The sequence below is a fragment of the Hemicordylus capensis genome, chromosome 14 (assembly GCF_027244095.1).
Source record: "Hemicordylus capensis ecotype Gifberg chromosome 14, rHemCap1.1.pri, whole genome shotgun sequence".
Lineage (NCBI taxonomy): Eukaryota > Metazoa > Chordata > Lepidosauria > Squamata > Cordylidae > Hemicordylus > Hemicordylus capensis.
This window is the reverse complement of record NC_069670.1, coordinates 7,441,666-7,461,494: the sequence shown is the minus strand read 5'-3', so window position 1 is coordinate 7,461,494 and position 19,829 is coordinate 7,441,666. Positions and strand designations below refer to the sequence as shown.

The following is a 19,829-nucleotide window of genomic DNA, read 5'->3' as shown; positions in this document are numbered from 1 at the left end:
AAGACCCTGCTTAGCAAAGGGGACGATTCATGCTTGCTGCCACAAGACCAGCTCTTTAATTTTAATGGTCCTGGCTTTTGACTCAAGGAACCCTGAGATCTGTATTTTGGTCCTTTGCTGTGGTTGCTGCCAGATTGAGACGCCAGGGAAGGCAACCGACGTCTGGGACTCCAGAGCTAATACCAGTATTGCTCTGTGGCTTATCATAGAATCTTAGAATGCGAGAGTTGGATGGGACCCTTGGAGGCCTTATAGTCCATCCCCAGCTCAATGCAGGAAACTGCTTCATCGTCCCTGACAGGTGGCCACCCAGGCTTCATTTGAAACCCTTCAGCAAAGGAGAGCCCACCATGGCCATGCAGTGCAAGAATCTGCTCCAGCAGCCCTGTTGGATGCCTGCCCAGCCTCCATTTCAAAGCTTCCATGGAAGGAGAGCCCATCATTTCATGAGGCAGACTGTTCCACTGTCCAACAACTCTTCCAGCCAGGAAATGCCTCCTAACCTCCAGGAGATTAGGTGAGGGTTAGGATTCTGGGGGATCTGAATCTGCCTCCTCCTAATTTAGAATAATTGAATGTTAGAACTGGAAGGTAACCTGGAGGCCATTTAGACCATCCCTGAAAGATGCCTGCCCAGCCTCAGCTGGACAATCTCCTGAGAAAGAGAGGTCAGCGCTCGCACGAGACAGACTGTTCAGTGACTGGTCTGTAAATTAAGAAATAAACAAAAACTCAGCCTGGAGGTGAAAAAAAGGAAAAATAAAACTCCCCCATAACAGAATGGGAAACAATAATAAAACACAGCTTCATTTAAGGGATGAGTATGGCACAGCAGGGAAATGCTTGACTAACAAGCAGAAGGTTGCCAGTTTGAATCCCCGATGGTACTATGTCAGGCAGCAGCCATATAGGAAGATGCTGAAAGGCATCATCTCATACTGTGCGGGAGGAGGCAATGGTCAACCCGTCCTGTATTCTACCAAAAGAAAACCACAGGGCTCTGTGGGCGCCAGGAGTCAAAATCGACTTGACGGCACACTTTACCTTCACACACACACACACACACACACACACACACACACACACACACACACACTCTTATAGAAATACACCAGTCCTTTTGTGTCGTATTCTGTATATATAATTTTATATCTATCTATATCTATTGGTCCATACAGGACATACCACAGAAAAGCTCTAAGGCGGCCATAACCACCGCCCGACCAATTGTGCGTTTGGCCACAGGGGGCGACATTGTGCTTGTACCACGATTGGAAGAGAAAGACAAAGTGCAAAAGAAACCCAGTTAAATTCTAAAAAGTTGTGTGTCTTGCTGTAAGGGAAGCACATCCGTAGAGGTGTCTGTCAGAGGCTTGTATGGACAGGGCATTATTGGGTCAGAAGAGGAGGGCTGGAATAATCCTGCTGTCAGCTGCGGGAATTCACAGCAGAAAATACATTGTAGTTGATTATTTGATGCTCTCCTCTCCCCAGAACCCACATTTTTGGTCTAAAATTGGCAGCTTATAATTATTAAGGTAATTCGTATACCTGAAATGAAATTTTAACTAGGCTAAAACCTGATTGTTGCCTGCAAATCCTAGGCTCCCCTCGCCCAGCCACGATTGGCTGAAGATGTTCTGATGTCATGACATGTTCACAAACATTCTGAGCTAATGGTCAGCAGTAGATGAAGGCGGAAATAAACAAGGGAGAGAAGACTCTAGAAATAGGATTTTCTGGCCAGCCAATTCAGATGAAGGTCCCCGGCCATTTCTCATCCGTTTCTCATCTCCTCCTTAAAGTGTCTCTCAGGCCCAAGCAGTGGCTGAACAGGCTACTGGACAGCCATAGAATGCTGACAAACTGTGCAGCTTCCGTGAGGAAAGTGAGAGGTCAGGCCTTGAGGTGGGAGGAGCTGTGGAAGGCTGGTAAGGAGGCTGCAGCTAGATGAGGAAAATGACGGGCCTGGAAAATCTGGGGACAGGGATCCACAGGGCAACAGAGGGTGAAGGGGAAAGGGAGGGCTTTGGGGTATGTGGACTGCATTGAGAACTCTCTGTGTGTGTAGTGGTTAGAGTGTAGTGGCCTAGGACCGGGGAGCTCCGAGTTCAAATCCCCATTCAGCCATGAAACTCACTGGGTGACTCTGGGCCAGCCATGAATCTCTCAGCCTCACCTACCTCACAGGGTTGTTGTGAGGATAAACCATGTACCATGTACTCTGGGCTCCTTGGAGGAAGAGCGGGATATAAATGTAAAATTATTATTATTATTATTATTAATAATGCATAATGTGTGTGTGTGTGAAAAGTGGTATACAAATACTCTTAATAATAATGGCTGACGGGATGAAGAAAACTACTCAAAGTAGTCCCATTGAAATTAAAAGGACCAATTAGGCATTTCAGCCGAGCTGCTCTGAGCAATCTCCTGCATCATGTCAAACAATAATAATATTGATCTGACCAAACTATTTTTTCCCCCCCTATAGAGGGCGGGATGGTAACGGGAAACCATCAAAACAGCTCAGCAGCCCAGAAGACTGTGTGGCCGTATGCCTAACTTCCAGGAGCATCATCTGTGCACAAAAACGCTGCCCACGCCACCCTGAAAGAGGACTGCGTGTATATGCCTGATGCTGGCCTGAAGCCTCGGAGATGGCCTTCACAGGCGCCCCGTGGCTCAGCAAAGGAGCCTTTTCAGCCCCCTGGACAGGGCCCGGGGGAGGCTGCAGGTGGAGAAAGGGGGGATTGGGTTTCAAGTGTTGTTCCAAGTTCTATTGCTTTGCCTGGGCTACTAATTGCAGGTACCAGCAGGAAATACATTCAGACAGCAGCACTCCGGAGGATATACCTCGATATCAAAGTTCAGGTACAGACACAGGTCAGTAGAAGGCGTCCCGCTTGGAAGAAACTGAGGCACGCGGAAGCAGGGGAGGGGAGACCCCGGGGTTCACGGCTCCCAAATCAGGACAACGCAAATGCCCCCACTCGCTCCCCACATCGGCACTAGACCTTTCAACCAGTTTCATTTAAACTGGCGATTTAAACCACTTCCAACATGGATGGCGGGGTGGCTTTTCTTCCCGCCCCGAAGGAACGGAGTTTCCAGAGGTGGCTGGGAATTCGCCACTGGCCCAGTAGATGTGCAAAGCAGCTGCACAGAGAGATGGGCTGTCTGTCTTGGAAAATGAAGCCCCCACCTTGGATGTGACTCTGTGCCTCAGAGGGAGGGAGTCCCGTGGAGAAGGACCCCCCCCCCGCACTCCAATCTCCCCATATAGGGGCACCAGCCTCATTCCAGGGGAGGGAAGAAGGACCCCAAGGTTACCCAGTGCGGAGGTTTGGGGGACATCTCAGAAATATCAGCATTGCCCAGATATCAGGGTGCCGATTCTCCACCCTGACAGACAGGTTAAATGGGAGGGCAGGGGACCCCGAAGGCACCCAGAAGGCAATCCCACACAGAGCAAGGAGGATGTCAACCCACCGTCCCAGGAGTGGATCGAGAAAATACATATATCTCCTTATTCACAAAAGATTATCCCCCCTTTTAATCCAGGGGTGGGGGTGGGGACAAATGTCCCAAGCAAAGATTTGGGAAATGCTCCCTCAGCACCTCCACAGAACTCAAGTCCCGAGGGCCCCTTGGACCCTGAGGCTGGGTGCCTTCTCACAATCAAAAAAGAGCTTCCCAGAAAATCCCAGCCAGCATAGCCATGCGTCGTGAGAACTCGGGATTCTCCGCCAACCGCAGATCCATGCCACAACGGACCGAGCGACATTTAACCAGGATAGCTAAGCACAGATCTGGACTTGGCTGGTTGATCCTGGTAAAATGTCGGGTGTTGGCAGCACGCATCCAGGACTGGCGAACAGGTCTGGGTTCTCGTGACATGGGAGCACTGACGGAGATGGTCCACTAAGCCGCCCTCTTCTTGATTGGGGGAGCCTGCCCACAGACTTCAGTTTGGTTTGAGACATCTCCTGTAGACGAAAGGAATTCTGCCCTGATTCGGGACCCACGCCTGCCCTTGGAAGTCAACCCAGCGGGCTCCAATCCATCAACAGAGAGCCTAGCCCTTCAAAGCGACACCTCCCAGTTACCCCTTAAGCCCCCAGCCCAGAGAGGCACACAACCAAAGAAAGGCAGTTTCCCAGCTCTCTAGCCCTAAAAACTGCCGATGTGCAAACAGATGGACACTCCCTTCCCTGAACTGGGCACCCAACCCAGGAGTCCTAGCTCCCCGCAAAGCAAGTGCCCCCCCCTTGATAAAATCCATACGAAGAAACGTGGTGGGGACTGAAGCCAGAGAAGGCGCTGGAGGTTGTCTCTTTGCCACACCTGGGTCCCTCGTGGTTGAGGACGGGACCCTTGAAGAAAGCACCAACCCACAAGATTCCCGGACGTGAATTCACCTTTCGGGTTGAATTGTAAAGTTCGTTCCGTTGTGTTTGGGGCTTCTCCAGTTGAACCCTGAAACCACAAGACTCTCCGTCATCGTCATGTTTTTCCTGGGCATTCACCACCCTCTTCACTTCCCAGGACTTGTCTGTCTAGGCTGGTGGTTGTGGTGGGAAGCAATGGACACCAAATGTTTCCCATGACCCAGATGGTTGGGTCAACCAAAGATGCCAAGACCCTGCCCAATCCTTCCTGTCCAAATGATTTAGTCAATGCCGTCTGAATTCTTTAGAAGTGGCAGCCACGGACGACATCTTCTGAATCACGGCACACCTCTCCTCGTCCCGTGCACAACTTCACTTTCAAGATCCATTTCCTCCGCCCCGGTCTTGTGGTGTTGGCTCCGGTGCCAATTTGCGGGAGTCAAGCTCAGCTTGGATTATAAATATGGTGGCGTACGACATGGAACACCAAGGAAGAGAGAAGGGAGGAAGACGCGGAAACCCAGCTACGAAGACAGGATTGGGCCTGGAGGCCAGCAAGTGGAGCAGGAACTGTGTTGCTGAAGGCGCTCCAGACCCCGATGTGGGAAAGACGCAAAGGCCGCCGCTCCCCTTTGGGTGGCCTGGCCCTTCTTAGCTGGCCATGGAGTCCCCTTGGGCAATCTGGCTCTGGAAACTGACCAGCTGCTTCATCTGCTCTGTCTGCATGGAGTGCCTCCTTAGCAGCCTCTTTGCCTTGGGCGAAGGGGGGGCCATGGGGATGAGCCCCTTGTGGGCTGGGGAGGGGTTGCCGTTGGGCCGGATGTCGCGGAGGGGAGGGTGGGGGTTGAAGTGGAGAGGGGGCAGGAAGCCGGGGCGGCTGTGGGCGATGTGGTCCAGGAGCAACGTCCCGGAGCCCCTTCTCTCGAGGATGCCGGGCCCTCTGCGTCGTATCGTGATGGGCGAGACAGCACTGGGGATGCTTTCCAAACTCTCCCGGGACGAACTGACCGGCAGGGTCAAGGGGGAGGCGTTATACTTCCTCCTCTCCACAGAAATGCGGCCGGAATCGGGCGAGCCGGGGATGGAGTCCGGGCAGAGGGAGTCGGAGTCATAATGTTCGAGGCAGTTGAGCTTGTGGTGGGCCAAGCCCCGCGGGACGGGGCCCGGGGCGCTCTCCTGGGTTTCGGGAGCGGTGTTGTGCCGGGAAAGAGGCTGGTGGAGCTGGCTGAAGGAGACTTTCTCGGCCCAGGCCGCTTCCAGGCCAGAGGGGTCTTCCCCCAACAGCTGGTGGGAGGCCGCCATCTTGAGGCAGGAGGGCTCCTGGCCCTCCATGCTGTGTCTCCGTGACAACGGGGGCCTCTTGGCGAGGCTCAGCCCATTCAGCTCCGCCGCCACCCTCTCCTCTGGGGTCCGGGCCTTGTCCTGATGCGCGGCGGCCATGCTTGAGGGCGCCACCAGGCCCCAGGGCTCGGAGTTCAGCCTCTTCAGCGGCTTGGGCCGGCCTTTGGGTGGGAGGGCGGGGTTCTTCTCTTCGGCGCCCTTCCCCATGGCGTGCGAGAGCGGGGCGCAGCTGAGCCGCGTGGCCAGGGTGAAGTTGAAGACGTCCCGCTCCTCTTCCTTCTCGCTGCTGCCTCCCGGCGACTGGGAGGTCCTCACCTCGATGTCCGAAGGCGACATGCACAGGGCGGGCGGCGGCTTCTCCTCGATGCCGGGCGAGGGCGGCGAGTTGAGGTACTGCTTGGTCTTCTTGGTCCCCGAGGGGGACCGGTCCGTGGTGATGATGATGACCTCCTTCCCCTTGGCCTTGCAGGCGTCCAGCAGGACCTGCAGGGTGGCCCGGTCCCCCTTGTTGATGGCGTACACCAAGGCCGAGGCCCCCGAGTAGTCCTTGGCGCTGGGGTCGGCACCGTGGGCGAGCAAGACGGCGGCCACCTCGGCCCCGGCCCCGTCGGCGCAGGCGTGCATCAGGGCAGACTTCCCCATCTTGTCGGGGATGTTGGGGTCGGCCCCGTTCTCCAGGAGGTACCGCACCATCCGGGGCTTGTTCTGGGGGTCCTCGTAAGGGGCCACGCAGGCGGCAATGAGGGGCGTCTCCCCCAGGGTGTTGCCCTCGTTGATGTAGGCCCCGCCCTCCAGCAGCAGGCGGGTGAGGCGGAATTTGCCCTGCCAGACGGCTTTCAGCAGGGCGTTGCCTTCCGTGTGGACCATGGTGGCACCGGGGGGGGGCGGTGGGGGGCGGCAGCAGCGTCACACACGGGCGGCGGGGAGGGAGCCGGGCATCTCAGAGGCCTGGAATGGGAGAGAGAGAGAGAGAAAGAAAGAAAGGGTTGCATGAAGCCACAATGAGACTGCAGGGCTGCATTTCCCAAACAGGAGATCGGGTCGTCTGGACACGGGTGGTGAATTCTGCCGTCCATGGGATCCTGGTGGCATAGCCCGGGACCTCGGGGGAAGAGAGTTGGCCTTGCGGTAGCAGCCGCGACTCGTCCCCTTTGCTAAGCAGGGGCTGCCTTGGTTTGCTTTTGAACGGGAGACTGCCTGTGAGCACCGTGAGATATTCCCCTGAAGAGACGGGGCCGGTCTGGGAAGAGTGCCTGCCTGCCTGCTCGCGGGCAGAAGGTTCCACGTTCCCTCCCTGGCAGCATCTCTGGGTAGGGCTGGGAAAGATGCCAGTCCGGAACCCTGGAGAAGCCGCCGCTGCCAGTCGGTGCAGACAATCTGGAGCGAGATGGGCCCAGGGTCTGACTCGGCAGAAGGCAGCTTCTCGTGTGCCTCGGCGCTGCCGGGCAACCGGCACTCACACCTCGCAGGGAGGATTCTCAGCCTGGCCTCGTTCCACAGCCCCTCGCCTGCCCAGCCGTCCTGCCTCTCCTTGCCTTCTCCAGAGGCCCCCGGAACAGAACGCAGCGGCCCGGCCCGACTCCCCGTCCTGAGCGGAGCAGGAGGCCGAGGCCAGCCCCGCGGCCCCCACCACGGCCCAGCCGCCCCCCCCCCCAGGCTGGCAGGCAGAGCGCCCGGCCACATGCCGCTCAAGAGGCGGCGGGCGCGCTTGGCAGGGCCCTCGGGGCGCTGCGTCCAAAACCGGCGGCTTTGACTCATCTCTCCTTCTGCGGGAGCCAGAACGGAAAAGGGTAATTAATTCAGATGTGAGAAATTGGCTTCCCATTTTGGAGCGGGGGGAGGCTCCGAAAGGTCAGTTTCCTCCGCACGCCGGAGGAGGGCGGCTCTGTTCCTTGAGCAGATGTCCTCACACAAGCTGTCCAGGAAACTCACACCAGGAAGAACAAGGACTAGGACCCCTTCTCCTGAGGCCCCCACCTCCCAATAAACCTATTTTGGGGCGATAGAAACATGGCACGCTGCCTTCTACTGAGTCAGACCCTTGGTCCGTCTAATTCAGGATTGTCTACACTGACTGGCAACGGCCTTCCGTGCTTTAGTATTGTTTGCGCTGACTGGCAGCAGCAACTCTCCCAAGGTTGTAGGCAGGATTCTCTCCCGGCACCCGTACCCGAAGAGGCTGCCAGGAGTTGAACCCAGGGCCTTCTGTGTGCAAAGCAGATGCTCTAGCACGGAGCCCATCCCCAAGAAACGATGCACAGGGCCACTGAGGCGAAGGAACCTTGTGAGTTATCTTGTTCAGCTCATAGGAATGTAGGAAGCCGCTGCCTGCAGTGTCAGACTCTCGGTCCATCTAAATCAGGATTGTCTACACTGACTGGCGGCAGCTCTCCAAGGTTGCAGGCGGGTGTCTTTCCCGGTGTCCTGCAGACCAGGCAGAGATGAACTCCGCTCCTGCAGAGGACCAACAGAAGAGGACCTTTCGCTTTTTCATACATGCGCCAACTGGGGTGGTCAATACTATGGGGGGGGCAGATGCTCGTGATTTTTCACTGTGTGAAAAATGCGTCTGCTGCACCCCTCGACATGATCGCATGGCAAGACATCTTATTATCATGCTTTTATGGTCCTGACCATCAAGCCTGCAGTGGCCAAATGTGGAAGAGTTTTTAAAAGTTTAATTAAAAACCAACCAACACAAGGCTACTCTAACAGGAGTTCCCAACCTGTGAGACTCCAGATGTTGCTGACCTATAGCTGCCGTCCCCCCCCCCGGCCACAATGCTGTTTCCAGCGGAATCCAAGGAGACTGTGTTTCTTCCAGGTTCTTTGACGTTAGAAATCAGGGGGTCGTCTTAAATTCAGAGTCCTTTTTGGGCGAACCAGGGTATCACCTCTATTTAACCTCTGGTTTTAAAGGGGGAGGCATCGTAAATTCAGCATCGTATTTGGGCAAATACGGTAAATTGGAGCTGGGGGTGATGGGAGTTGTAGTTCAGCAACATCTGGGGGAGCACCGCTCGGAAACCCCTGCACAATAATATTGTACTGATGTTGTCAGAGGAATGGAGATGAAAATTGCAGAAATGCCCTCCAGAGATTAGCGTGTGGAGAGAGTACAACAGTTTGCTCATTGTCCCCCTAACCTTTTCCTCTGTGCAAGAATGACTGCAATTTTACCCTAATCCTTTGTGTGTGTGTGTGTGTGTGTCAGGGGCGGGTAGGGATAAAGAAGGGGGGGCACAGAGGAAGCTGTAAGTGCAACCCTGCTCTTCCCTCGCGGTCCATCTCTAGAGGGGGATAAAGGCCTCCCCAAATCCCTAGGACCACTCGTCCCCTGAGGTGTCACCGATGGCCTGCATTTGCGGGCTCAGCTCCTGAACGATGAAGCCTTGTTCTGGAACCGTCTTTTGCAAGTGGGTGGGTGGGTGGGTGGGTGGTGTCCGCCTCGGTTTGCTTTAGAATGCATCTGCACTGCGTGGGGGGGGGAAACACACACACAGAGAAAGGAGAAACCACCTCGGCTTGGGAGGAGGCGATTCCTGGATGGCCGGGCCGATCCACGCTGGGGCTCATCAATCCCGTCTCGGACGACCGGCCGGGGCTAAGTGGGCGTGACGGATGAACGATGGCTGGCAGGCCAATCCTCCGAGGCCGCGCCCCGGGACTTGGAAGCCTGCAGGGGAACGCCGCCTCGGAAAGGGTTTCTGCTCCATGGCCCAAGTAATGAGACCGGGGAGTGAAATCCCATAGGGGACCCACCCGCCGATGCCCACTGCCTACTAGCCTTCATGGCTCTGCGCTATCTCCAAGTTCAGAGGCAGGATGCAGAGGAGCGATGTTGGGGTGGGGTGGGGGGGTGGGGGTCGCCTGTATCTCCTGCTTGGGGGCTGCCCAGAGGCATCTGGTGGGCCACTGTGGGAAACAGGATGCTGGACTAGATGGGCCCCTTTGGTCTGACAGGATCATAGGAAGCTCTCTCCTACTGAGTCAGACCCTCGGTCCATCTAGCTCAGTCTTGTCTACACTGACTGGCAGCAGCTCTTCAAGGTTTCAGGCAGGAGTGTAGTCTCAGCCCTACCTGGAGATGCTGCCAGGGAGCGAACCTGGGGCCTTCTGCATGCAAGCAGGCAGGGGCTCTTCCACTGAGCTGCGGACTCACCCCCTAAGGGGAAGATCTGACAGTGCTCACACACATGGTCTCCCATCCAAATGCAAACCAAGGTGTTCCCTGCTTAGCAAAGGGGGCAACTCATGCTTGCTACCGCAAGGTCAGCTCTCCTCCTCAGGACCCTTTTCAAGGAAATTTCAGAACTGCAAAATGGTAGGCGAGGGTAATTTGCACACAACACAACACAACACACACCAGTGCATTTTGCTGGTCTGTGCACACAGACGTTGTTGCCCAAGATCACATTTCAAATCACTGAGAAACCTACACAGAGTGGGAGAAAATCCTCAGAACTGAGGTCTAACAGCACGATGGCAGAAGCGTGTGATGCTTCTTGGGGGAGGCTCGTTTCTAGAGGAGCCTGGAAGACCCATTTGTCTTTTCTCATGAGGCCCATTCACACATTATGTTCGACCCTCATATGAGTGTTCAGTGCACACCACTACAGATCTGTCCACAGGGACAGCCTTTCACACGTTATGCTGAATGCAGGTCCAGAAGTCCACTTCCTGTCTGTACCTTGCATTTGAGGGGCCTCTATCCAGGTCTACTTTTTAAATGAACTCAGGTACAGTCATTCACACAAACATGTGTACAAGTCTATGCTGGTCTTTGACCGTAATAAAGTCGGTTGGTTGATTGTGTACAAGTTTACAGATGTCATACCGCATAAGGTCTGAATCGGGCTATGGTTCTCAGCAGTGTTCCCTATGACAGGGATCCCCAGATGTTGTTGACTACGACTCCCATAATCCCCAACCAAAGGCCACTGCAGCTGGGGATGATGGGAGTTGTAGTCAACAACTTCTGGGAATCCCTGTTACAGGGAACATAAGACAACTTTACGGCTTGACTTTTGGAATTATATCATTTCCCCTTTAGAATGGCCCATTTTGTCTCTGTACGCACATTTTAAAAGCCCTGTTCAGCACTCCCTGCTCAAGGACTGTCTCCAGTTTTGTCTTTGGGGGGGAGCCTTTTATCAAATGCATTGCAGGGTTTCTTCCACTTTGTTGGGGGAAATAAGCAGAAAAAAGAAAGAGGAAAACGGTTCTATTCCATTCACTATCACACCCTGTTTCAGAGGCCCATGCGGAGCAGGGATATTATTATGAAAAATATGTGGAGCCCATTTCTCAACCCAAAAAAGAAGAAGAAGAAGAAGTGTTTTCCCAGCAGGAGGAAAGAGAAGCAGAAGATGGTTCTCCATCATAAAGGGACTCACAATCTAAAAAGAAACAGAAGGGAGACATCTGGGCTTTTGAGTTTGGGAAGAAGCAACTACCGGGAGACATGACTGAGGTGTATAAAATCATGCATGGAGAGAGAGAGAGAGTGGGCAGAAAGAAAATTTCCTCCTTCCCTCAGCACAGGAGAACCAAGGGTCATCTCATGAAACTGAGCGGCCCTAATGTTCACCTGTGAGATGCTGGAAAATTGGCTTGGCTTACTGCCTATCACAGCTCGCGACCCCCTGATTAAGAAGGAGGAGCAAGTAAAGACATTCAAATTTGCTCCATCTGCATAATAATAAGGTAGGTTAATAAGGGGTAGGTTTGCTACCCCTGCTAACTGAGCAAAGAGGCTCCTTTCTAAAGTGCCGATTTTCTTTATTTAGCAGGGGGAGAGCAACTGGCCCTATCCATCCCCAGCACAGCATCCCTCCAGTGGCTGTTAAAGGTAAGTCATTCCATCCGGTTGGTGCGGACTCCTGGCAACCACCGAGTCCTGTGGTTGTCTCTGGTAGAATACAGGAAGGGTTTGCCATTGCCATCTCCCGCGCAGTCTGAGATGATGGCTTTCAGCACCTTCCTGTATCGCTGCTGCCTGATGTAGGTGTTTCGCAGAGTCTGGGGAACATACCAGCAGGGATTCGAACCAGCAACCACTTGCTCCCTAGGCAAGTTACTTCTCCACTGTGCCATTAGGTGGCTGTTAGGAACATAGGAAGTTGCCATATACTGAGTCAGACCCTTGGTCCATTTACATGAGAACAGACCTGCTGGATCAGGCCCCCAAGGAGGCCCATCTAGTCCAGCATCCTGTTTCGCACAGTGGCCCACCAGATGCCGCTGGAAGCCGCAGGCAGGAGTTGAGGGCAGGCCCTCTCTCCTGCAACCGCTACTCAGAGACATCCTGCCTTGGAGGCTGGAGGTAGCCTCTAGCCCTCTGACTAGTAGCCGTTGATAGACCTCTCCCTCCATGAAGTGATCCAAACCCTTCTTAAAGCCATCCAGGTTGTTGGCTGTCACCACACATCTTGTGGCAGAGAATTCCACAAGTTGATTGTACATTGTGTGAAAAAGTACTTCCGTTTGTTGGTCCTATACAGGTATTCCCCTGAAGGGATGGAGCCACTCTGGGAAGAGCAGAAGGTTCCCAGTTCCCTCCCTGGCAGCATCTCCAAGATCAGGCTGAGAGAGATTCCTGCCTGCAACCTTGGAAGAGCTGCTGCCAGTCTGTGTAGACAATACTCAGCTCGAGGGTCCAAGGGTCTGACTCAGTACAAGGCAGCTTCCTAGGGTCCCCATAGCAAGAATCGGCTACAGCCTCCCGGACATGGAGCCATCTGGCCTCTGTCTGAAAACTCCCAGACCGGCAGTGGCGAAACAGAGCTTGCCACTGCATGAGGGCGGGAGTTCCACTGCCACACCGCTGTCAGGAAGCTCCCCCTGAGGCCCAGCCCCAAACTGGAGCGGGGCCCTCCTCCAGCCACACTTGGCCCATTGCCTTGCTCTTGAGTAGGCCTTGACTCGGCTTGCCAGCAGGCCATTACTCACGAGGAGGTTTAGTCCAGGGAATCAGCGGGAGCATCTTGCCTCCCGGGTCCTTCCTGGACCGCACAGGCGGTGGGGAGGACCAGCTGCCCACCACCTCCAGAACAGTTTTGCCATTTGCAGCGTCTCCCCTGGCTCTGCTCAGCCATCTGCTTCCTCCTCCCTCCGCGCCGTCTGGGTCTGGGGTTACCTGCTGGAAAACACACACACACACCCCATCCCCGAATTCCTGTAGCTGGCAGAATCCTGCTTTCCCTGGCACACAGTCCTGGTTCCCTCAACAGGGGACGTTGATCAGGTAGAGAACAGAGCTGGTCTTGTGGCAGCAAGCATGACTTGTCCCCGTAGCTAAGCAGGGTCTGCCCTTGTTGCATATGAATGGGAGACTTGATGTGTGAGCACTGGAAGAGATTCCCCTTCTTAAGGGATGAAGCCGCTCTGGGAAGAGCAGAAGGTTTCAAGTTCCCTCCCTGGCAGCATCTCCAAGATAGGCCTGAGAGAGATTCCTGCCTGCAACCTTGGAGAAGCCGCTGCCAGTCTGGGTAGACAATCCTGAGCTAGGTGGACCAAGGGTCTGACTCAGTATATGGCAGCTTCCTATGTTCAAGGTACACCCAGCCCTCTTTGTTTTCCTTTCCACAGGGCATGGCCTGATCCCAGATCTACTTAGGAACAAAGGAAGCTGCTTTGTACTGAGTCACACCCTTGGTCCATCTAGCTCAGAACTGTCTACACTGACTGGCAGCGGCTTCTCCAAGGTTTCAGGCAGGAATCTCTCCCGGCCCTACCTGGAGATGTTGCCAGGGAGTGAAGCTGGGACCTTCTGCATGTAACGCAGTTGCTCTGCCACTGAGCTACAGCCTGACACCATTATTCAGTGGCAAGGAGAATGAACTCTGTGCATGCACAGAAGTCCTAACTTCATGTACGCATTGACCCAAATTGCAGACAACTCTGAATTTAAGATGACCTCTCCTTAAAAAGCAGAGGTTAAATACAGGTTATACCTTCATTGACTCAAAATGGGCAGGACTCTGAATTTAAGACGTCCTCCTGATTTCTAATACAAAAGCCCTAGCACTGAAACCAGGAACAGGACGGGGCTGCTGCTCAGTTGTGGGGCACCTGTTTACCATGCAGAAGGACCCAGGTTCAATCTCCAGCATCACTGGAAAATTCCGGCCTGCCGCCCTGGAGAGCTGCTTCCAGTCAGAGCAGACAACACTGAGCTTGATGGACCAATGGCTGGACTCAGTAAGTGGCAGCTTCCTACCCAGTTTGCACCTAAGAAGACAGAGTTACTCAAGGCTGAAATCAAGCTGTTTCACAGGGACAGAGGGACTACCTGGTGCATTTCCATCGCCGAGAGTGAATGTACCATGAATGAGGAATTAGCTTCCCATCCTTGTGGTTCTTCCTGCCCCAGACCATCCTTTCCCCTGACCTCAATCCCTCGAGGGGCACTCCAATAAAACATAAATCAAATGCCAACAAAATCCATATGTCACGCTGGGGTGGGGGGTAGGTAATAGGCCGTGCAGTTACATCTCGGCATACCCACCAGGCTGCATAATGTATTCTCAACAAGCGTGGCTCTAAATTAACAGCAATCTGTTCTTGGATCCTTTGGCTTTTATCCGTCCGCAGCATACAGTCCTGCCTGCTTCCTACAGGGACCTGGAAGTATTTTAAAAACCCATTTTATTCTGGGCACTTAAAAAAACAAAACCTCTCGGCTTGGCAGGGAAAGCCACCGAAAAAGCAAACCTCTCCTCCTCGCCATTTTTCAAAAGGACACAAAAGCAGATTTTTTCCCCCATGAAGCAGGGGAAAGGAAGGGGCTGGTTTTCTGTGCTGTGAAGACAGAAAGAACTGAAGCAACAACAGCAAATTATCTTAGCTTGCATCCCCTCAGTTTGGGGGTGGTGGTGATCTATCTGGGGAAAGTCAGTAGGAATTATTTGCAGAGCTGCTGGAGATGAAGGTTCCCCAAAAGGGCGAGCAGTCATAAGACATGGTTTTCAAGTTGTGTTCTTCCAAGGTTTGTCTCCATCTGGGAACCGAGGCCTTTCCTTGCTGGGTATTTGTGGACGTGGAGAGAAGAGACAACTGTTTAGATTAGCAGCAGTGCTTCAAGGAGAGGGGGGTTACTCCTGCTCTGCTTACATAACCCTCCGAAAGGAAGCCAAAAGCCCCAAGAAAATGCATTTGGGGCCATTTTCGGAAGCGAGGAGATGGGAGGGAGACGGTTAAAGAAGCGAGATGTGGACTGTATTTTTGTCTCCCCCAAACAGGTGTGGTGGGGTTGGCTCAAGAAGGAACAGGGCAGGGATGCATGGCGGGATCTGAAGCACCAGAATTAACGCCCCCCCCATCTGGACAGGGAAAGGAGAACAGAGGTGAAGGCAGGTGTGCAGCCCTGAATCAAGAGATCGGGGCACACGGAGAGTTAGTTTAAGGGTGGCCCTGCCGGATTTGGAGTGCGGTGGAAAACCCAACAGGACCAAAGGGGTTTTTCTTCTTGTTTTCAGGATGCTGGTATTTGTTAAAAACCTGAGAGGCGACCAAGCATGAGGGTGGGGGAAAGGGGCTTGGTTTCCTTGATGCTGCCAGAAATGATATTCCAAGGGAACCTTTCTTCCGATTCCGCAAAGAGATTCCTTCTGGCTCTGTAACACTTTCAACCCCAGGGCTGTACAATTGTGGTCCCCTCGAGTGTCTCGGTGTCCATTCTTTTCCCTCGCACAGACACACAATTGCTCCAGCGGGGGGGGGGGGACACCCACGGTGTATCAAAGCTCCCCTTTCTAGGTTCCTTCTTTCAAAACGGAGCCGGTCCAAGTTTGCTGCCCACTCCATGGGCCCGAGGGACCCCTGGCACCCTCCCACCCCACAAAGAGCAGCCCGTGCGTGTGCCGGAGCGCAGCGCCTACCTGGCTGGGGCTCCCAGCGCCGCTCTGCTGGTCCCTTTGGCGGGGGCTGACGCCGTGCCAGCTGCATGCTGCTGGGCTCCGGCACCGACTGAGCGCGGCTCTGGCGATCTCGCCTGCCCAGCCGTCTCCTCTGCGCACCCAACACGTGTCTTGCACAGTGTGATTTCTGTGCGGTGGCATCCTCACATGCTCTGCCACTTCAGGGACCTTCCAGAAAAGAAGCCCAGCCGGCAGAGCCCGGACCAATCACGCAGAGCAAGAAAACAGGCTTCTCTTCAGATGGTGTGTGCTCTCTCTCTCTCTCTCTCTCTCTCCCTCCCTCCACATTCTCTCTCTAGTTCACCATCATCACCGATCTTGGTATCTTCCACTTTTCTATTTTTAGCCCCACCAAACGCGAGGAAGAGTTCTCAGCAAAATCTACTGCACCAGCCTACAACATTGGGGGTGTGGGGAGAGGAGGTGCCCCCTTTTCCTCCCCCCCCCCGCCAGACTCCCAGTGCTTAGGGATCCTGTTCAGACTTCCCAAGCCAGTTCTCCCCACGCCCTGCTTTCTGCAGCGATTCTGTGGCCTTTTCTTCCAAGGATTTTGCACATTATTGTTGTCTCTCTACAGCCTTCACCCGGCTGTGTGGTTAATTCTGCAGCAGACAGCTCTTCTGGCTTCTTTCTTGCCTCATGGTCATGCTACATTTTATGTTGGCTGTGGGACTAATAATGAATAATTTATTAATAATTATTTTATTATTATTATTATTATTATTATTATTATTATGGATTCTGATTATTTGAAATAAAATAAGACCTCAAAACAAGCCAACACCCACAACTCAAACAGAGACACTCAAATATATCAATCACACCTGTAAAATTTCACGCAGCCTTCGTTATAATTTATAACCCTGTTCAAATTGTCCCAGACCCGATCTCCTGCATGCTTCCTCCAAAGGAAGGCTCCCTCCTGCCCACCCACACCCCGATGTCAACAGAACTTGCTCCCGAGTCAGCTGATATGGGCAGCAGCCTTAATTATTTCTTCTTAATTACATGCATGGTGAGCCCTTTGGGGGACAGGCAGAGCTGCATTTGAAAAACCGTGGTAACCAAGCTTTGAATGCAGGGGGGCAAAGCAGGGTGTATATCAGATGAAATCAATAAAACCTAAGTCCAAAGAAGCATATTTTTGCAAACATTCACCCCTTTCCCTCCTCCTTTAGTTTCTCAGACACTCAACATTTAGAGTCCGTCAGGCAGGGACATAGAGACATAGGAAGCTGCTGTCTACTGAGTCTTACCACTAGTCCAACTTGGTCAGTATTGTCTACACTGGCTGGCAGCAGCTCTCCAAGCTTTCAGGCAGGAGTCTTTCCTGCCCTACCTGGAGATGCTGCCAGGGATTGAACTGGGACCTTCCGTGTGCAAAGCAACGGCCCCCTTCCCCTAAGGAGAATATCTTGCAGCGCTCACACATGTAGCCTCCCGTCCAAATGTAAACCAAGGCAGATCCTGCTTAGCAAAGGGGACAATTCATGCTTGCTACCACAAAACCAACTCTCCACCCTTTGGATCTGGAAGGTTGCTTGTATCCCCCCCACCCCACCGCCCACCCCCTGTAAAATGCCATTGATGGTGCTGCATTCATTGTGATTGCTGTTCAGTTATATTGTAGAACAGCAACCACAATATAATTTACAACCCTGTTCAGATCTTGCCTCTTCCTGCTACTTGCTTGGTTGCTCAAAGCCAGCCATTCTGTTTCAGCCTCAGTTTCCCCATCTGCAAAATGGGACAATAATACCGACCTGCCTTCAGACATCCCTGTAAGGGTTAGTGAATTTATGCAGGTGAAAGGCACTGAGTACTTGAGAACGGCCCCTAAACGCCAAGCTGAAGATTATGAATATGAAAACATATTCACCCCACATATACAGCGCTGGAGAGCAGCTGGGTCTCAGGTTCAATCCCGGACATCATCTCGGAGCAGGCCTGGGAAACACGCCTGTCGGATATCCGGGAGTGCTGCTACCAGTCAGTGCCGACAATGCTGAGCTAGATGGACTAACGGCCAGACTCTGCTTGAAACAGTTTCATATGTTCACCAGGGGCGTCCGTAGCTCAATGGTCCCCGATTTGCATGCAGAAGGCCGCAGGTTCAGGCCCTGGCAGCATCTCTCAGAAGGGCTTGAGGGACACTTTGTTGAAACCTTGGAGAGCTGCTGCCGGTCAGTGCTGGCAATGCTGAGTTAAGTGCAGCAGAGGTCTGACTCAGTAAAAGGCACCTGCAAATGTTCAACCCAGTCTTTCAGTTCAAAAAAGGGCTAGAAGTGTGGGAAGGGACTAGGGTGGGGAAAGAAACCACAACTTTCTTTCAGCCAGTCTGTGGAGACCAAGAGACCTAACTTCTGGGCTAGTCAGTCATGACGAAGCCCTTGAAATCAATGAGACAAGCTAGTCATGAGTATCATAGGACCTATTCATTTCAATGGGTCTTGGTCACAACTCTGGATGTTGCTCACGACATCTTTTCTAATTTTGATACTTAAATTTTCTTCATCCCTTATGGTGTTTTGTTTTTTAAAATCTCTGCACTAGAAGTCTGCGCTGATGAGCGGAGGCCAAGAAACGTTGGCTCTATTTACCAGTCAGACAACATTTTTTTACTCTTTACAATGTTATTATAAACCGCCCAGAGACGAAAGTTTGGGGCGGTGTACAAATTTGGTAAATAAAATTAAAAATAATCAAGCAATGTCGGTACATTACTCATCAACATTGTTTTTCGCTCGTCAGGCATCATTTTTCACTCGCCACAGACAAGCCGACTAGTGGATTTCCTGAGCTATGCTGAAGAGAGTAGGTCCACCTCTTTCTCCCCCCCCCACCATGTATTTCCATCTCCTCCTGCATCTGTTGCCATGGCAACTTCCCAGCTAGGCACCCAGGTATCCCAGAGTGATGGAGAAGAGATATCCAAGATAATCCAGTCTCAAGATCTTTCCAGTCTGTCTCCCAGTCGAATCAACCCACCTGCTCGCGGCTCAGCTATTAATATAATTCTGAGAAAATAGTTTATTTTTATGTCTGCAGAAATTTAAGGCCTCTCTGAAGCAGAGGGAGGGAGGGATGAATCACCTTAGCACAACGGAGAGAATTCAGGAGGGGAAGAGAACCAGGCGAGGTTTGCATCAGAAATAGTAAAGGTTCTTCATCACGGGGGTTGTGGGGACTGCTAAAATAAGAAGCCTGACTTCATGCTCCCCATAAGATGTGTGGGGCTGGTTATGGTTATTTGCAGGCTGTGGCTCCACAGCAGAGCGTGGCTTTGCATGCAGAAGGTTCCAGTTCAACCCCTGGCAGCATCTCCAAGTAGGCCTGGGAAAGACTCTTTCCCCTCTGAAACCAGGGAGGGCTGCTGCCAGTCAGTGCAGACAATACTGAGCTAGATGGACCAAGAGTCTGACTCAGTTTAAGGCAGCTTCCTGTGTTCAGTAGGGATGTGCACGAAGCGTGTTTTCAGCACCTCTGATTCGAGGCACCGAAACACTTTTGAGCTGCCTTGGCCCAGGAGAAGAGGGAGGCCGGAGGCGGCCCGGGTTCCACAGCCCCTCAGCCCCGCCCCCTGCATCTGAACCCTGTGGCCAGGGCCACACTGTGTGTCTTTCCTCTTTCTCGAATCCCTCGCTGAGAGCCAGTGCGGTGGTGTGGTCAGAGTGTTGGTGGCTCACAACAACAAATCACAGCAAATAAACAACATACTATTTAAAAATGGAGAGGCAGCAAAGCTGTATAGGGCTACTTTTATAACTCTAGGGGCTAGATTTAGATCTAAAGCTGTGCAACCTATATTTTATAAATAAAAGGCTTTTATAAATAAAAGTTGCCTTCCCCCCCCCCAAGTCGTCCCCAAGGGCTTTACCCTATTCTCTTTGCAAGGTGTCCCAGGCTAGCCCCCTGCTATCTTCAGCTCCAATCCCCACGTGGCCAGGAAACTCACTGCCTCTTTTTTCAGCCTGGCCCACCTTACAGGGTTGTTGTGAGGACGCCCACCCACCAGGCTGCCCTGCGTCCTTTGGAGGAAGAGTAGGATAAACACGTAATGATCACACAACACACCTTCGCAAGGCAGGGATATGCAGACTTGCAGATATCAGTCAGCCAGGTCGGCTCAGCCAGCTGGGCGCCTCGAGCCACACCCCTCCGCCCCTCCCCGCCTCCT

General features: G+C 53.1%; 1 protein-coding gene across 2 annotated transcripts; it reads right to left on the bottom strand.

Annotated features, from left to right (window-relative positions):
* Positions 1–1,118: 1,118 nt before the first annotated feature.
* Positions 1,119–19,783, bottom strand: ANKRD34A (ankyrin repeat domain 34A). Of its 2 annotated transcripts, XM_053278750.1 has the most exons (3): positions 19,727–19,783; positions 15,614–16,324; positions 1,119–6,680 (listed from the first exon to the last, which is right to left on the bottom strand). In XM_053278750.1, the coding sequence occupies exon 3, from the start codon at positions 6,597–6,599 to the stop codon at positions 5,043–5,045; it is 1,557 nt and encodes a 518-aa protein (XP_053134725.1). In that variant the 5' UTR covers positions 6,600–6,680; positions 15,614–16,324; positions 19,727–19,783; the 3' UTR covers positions 1,119–5,042. The 2 variants fall into 2 exon arrangements, with proteins under 2 accessions (XP_053134725.1, XP_053134726.1); XM_053278751.1 differs by lacking the exons at positions 15,614–16,324; positions 19,727–19,783 and adding an exon at positions 9,252–9,453.
* Between the last annotated feature and the right edge of the window lie 46 nt (positions 19,784–19,829).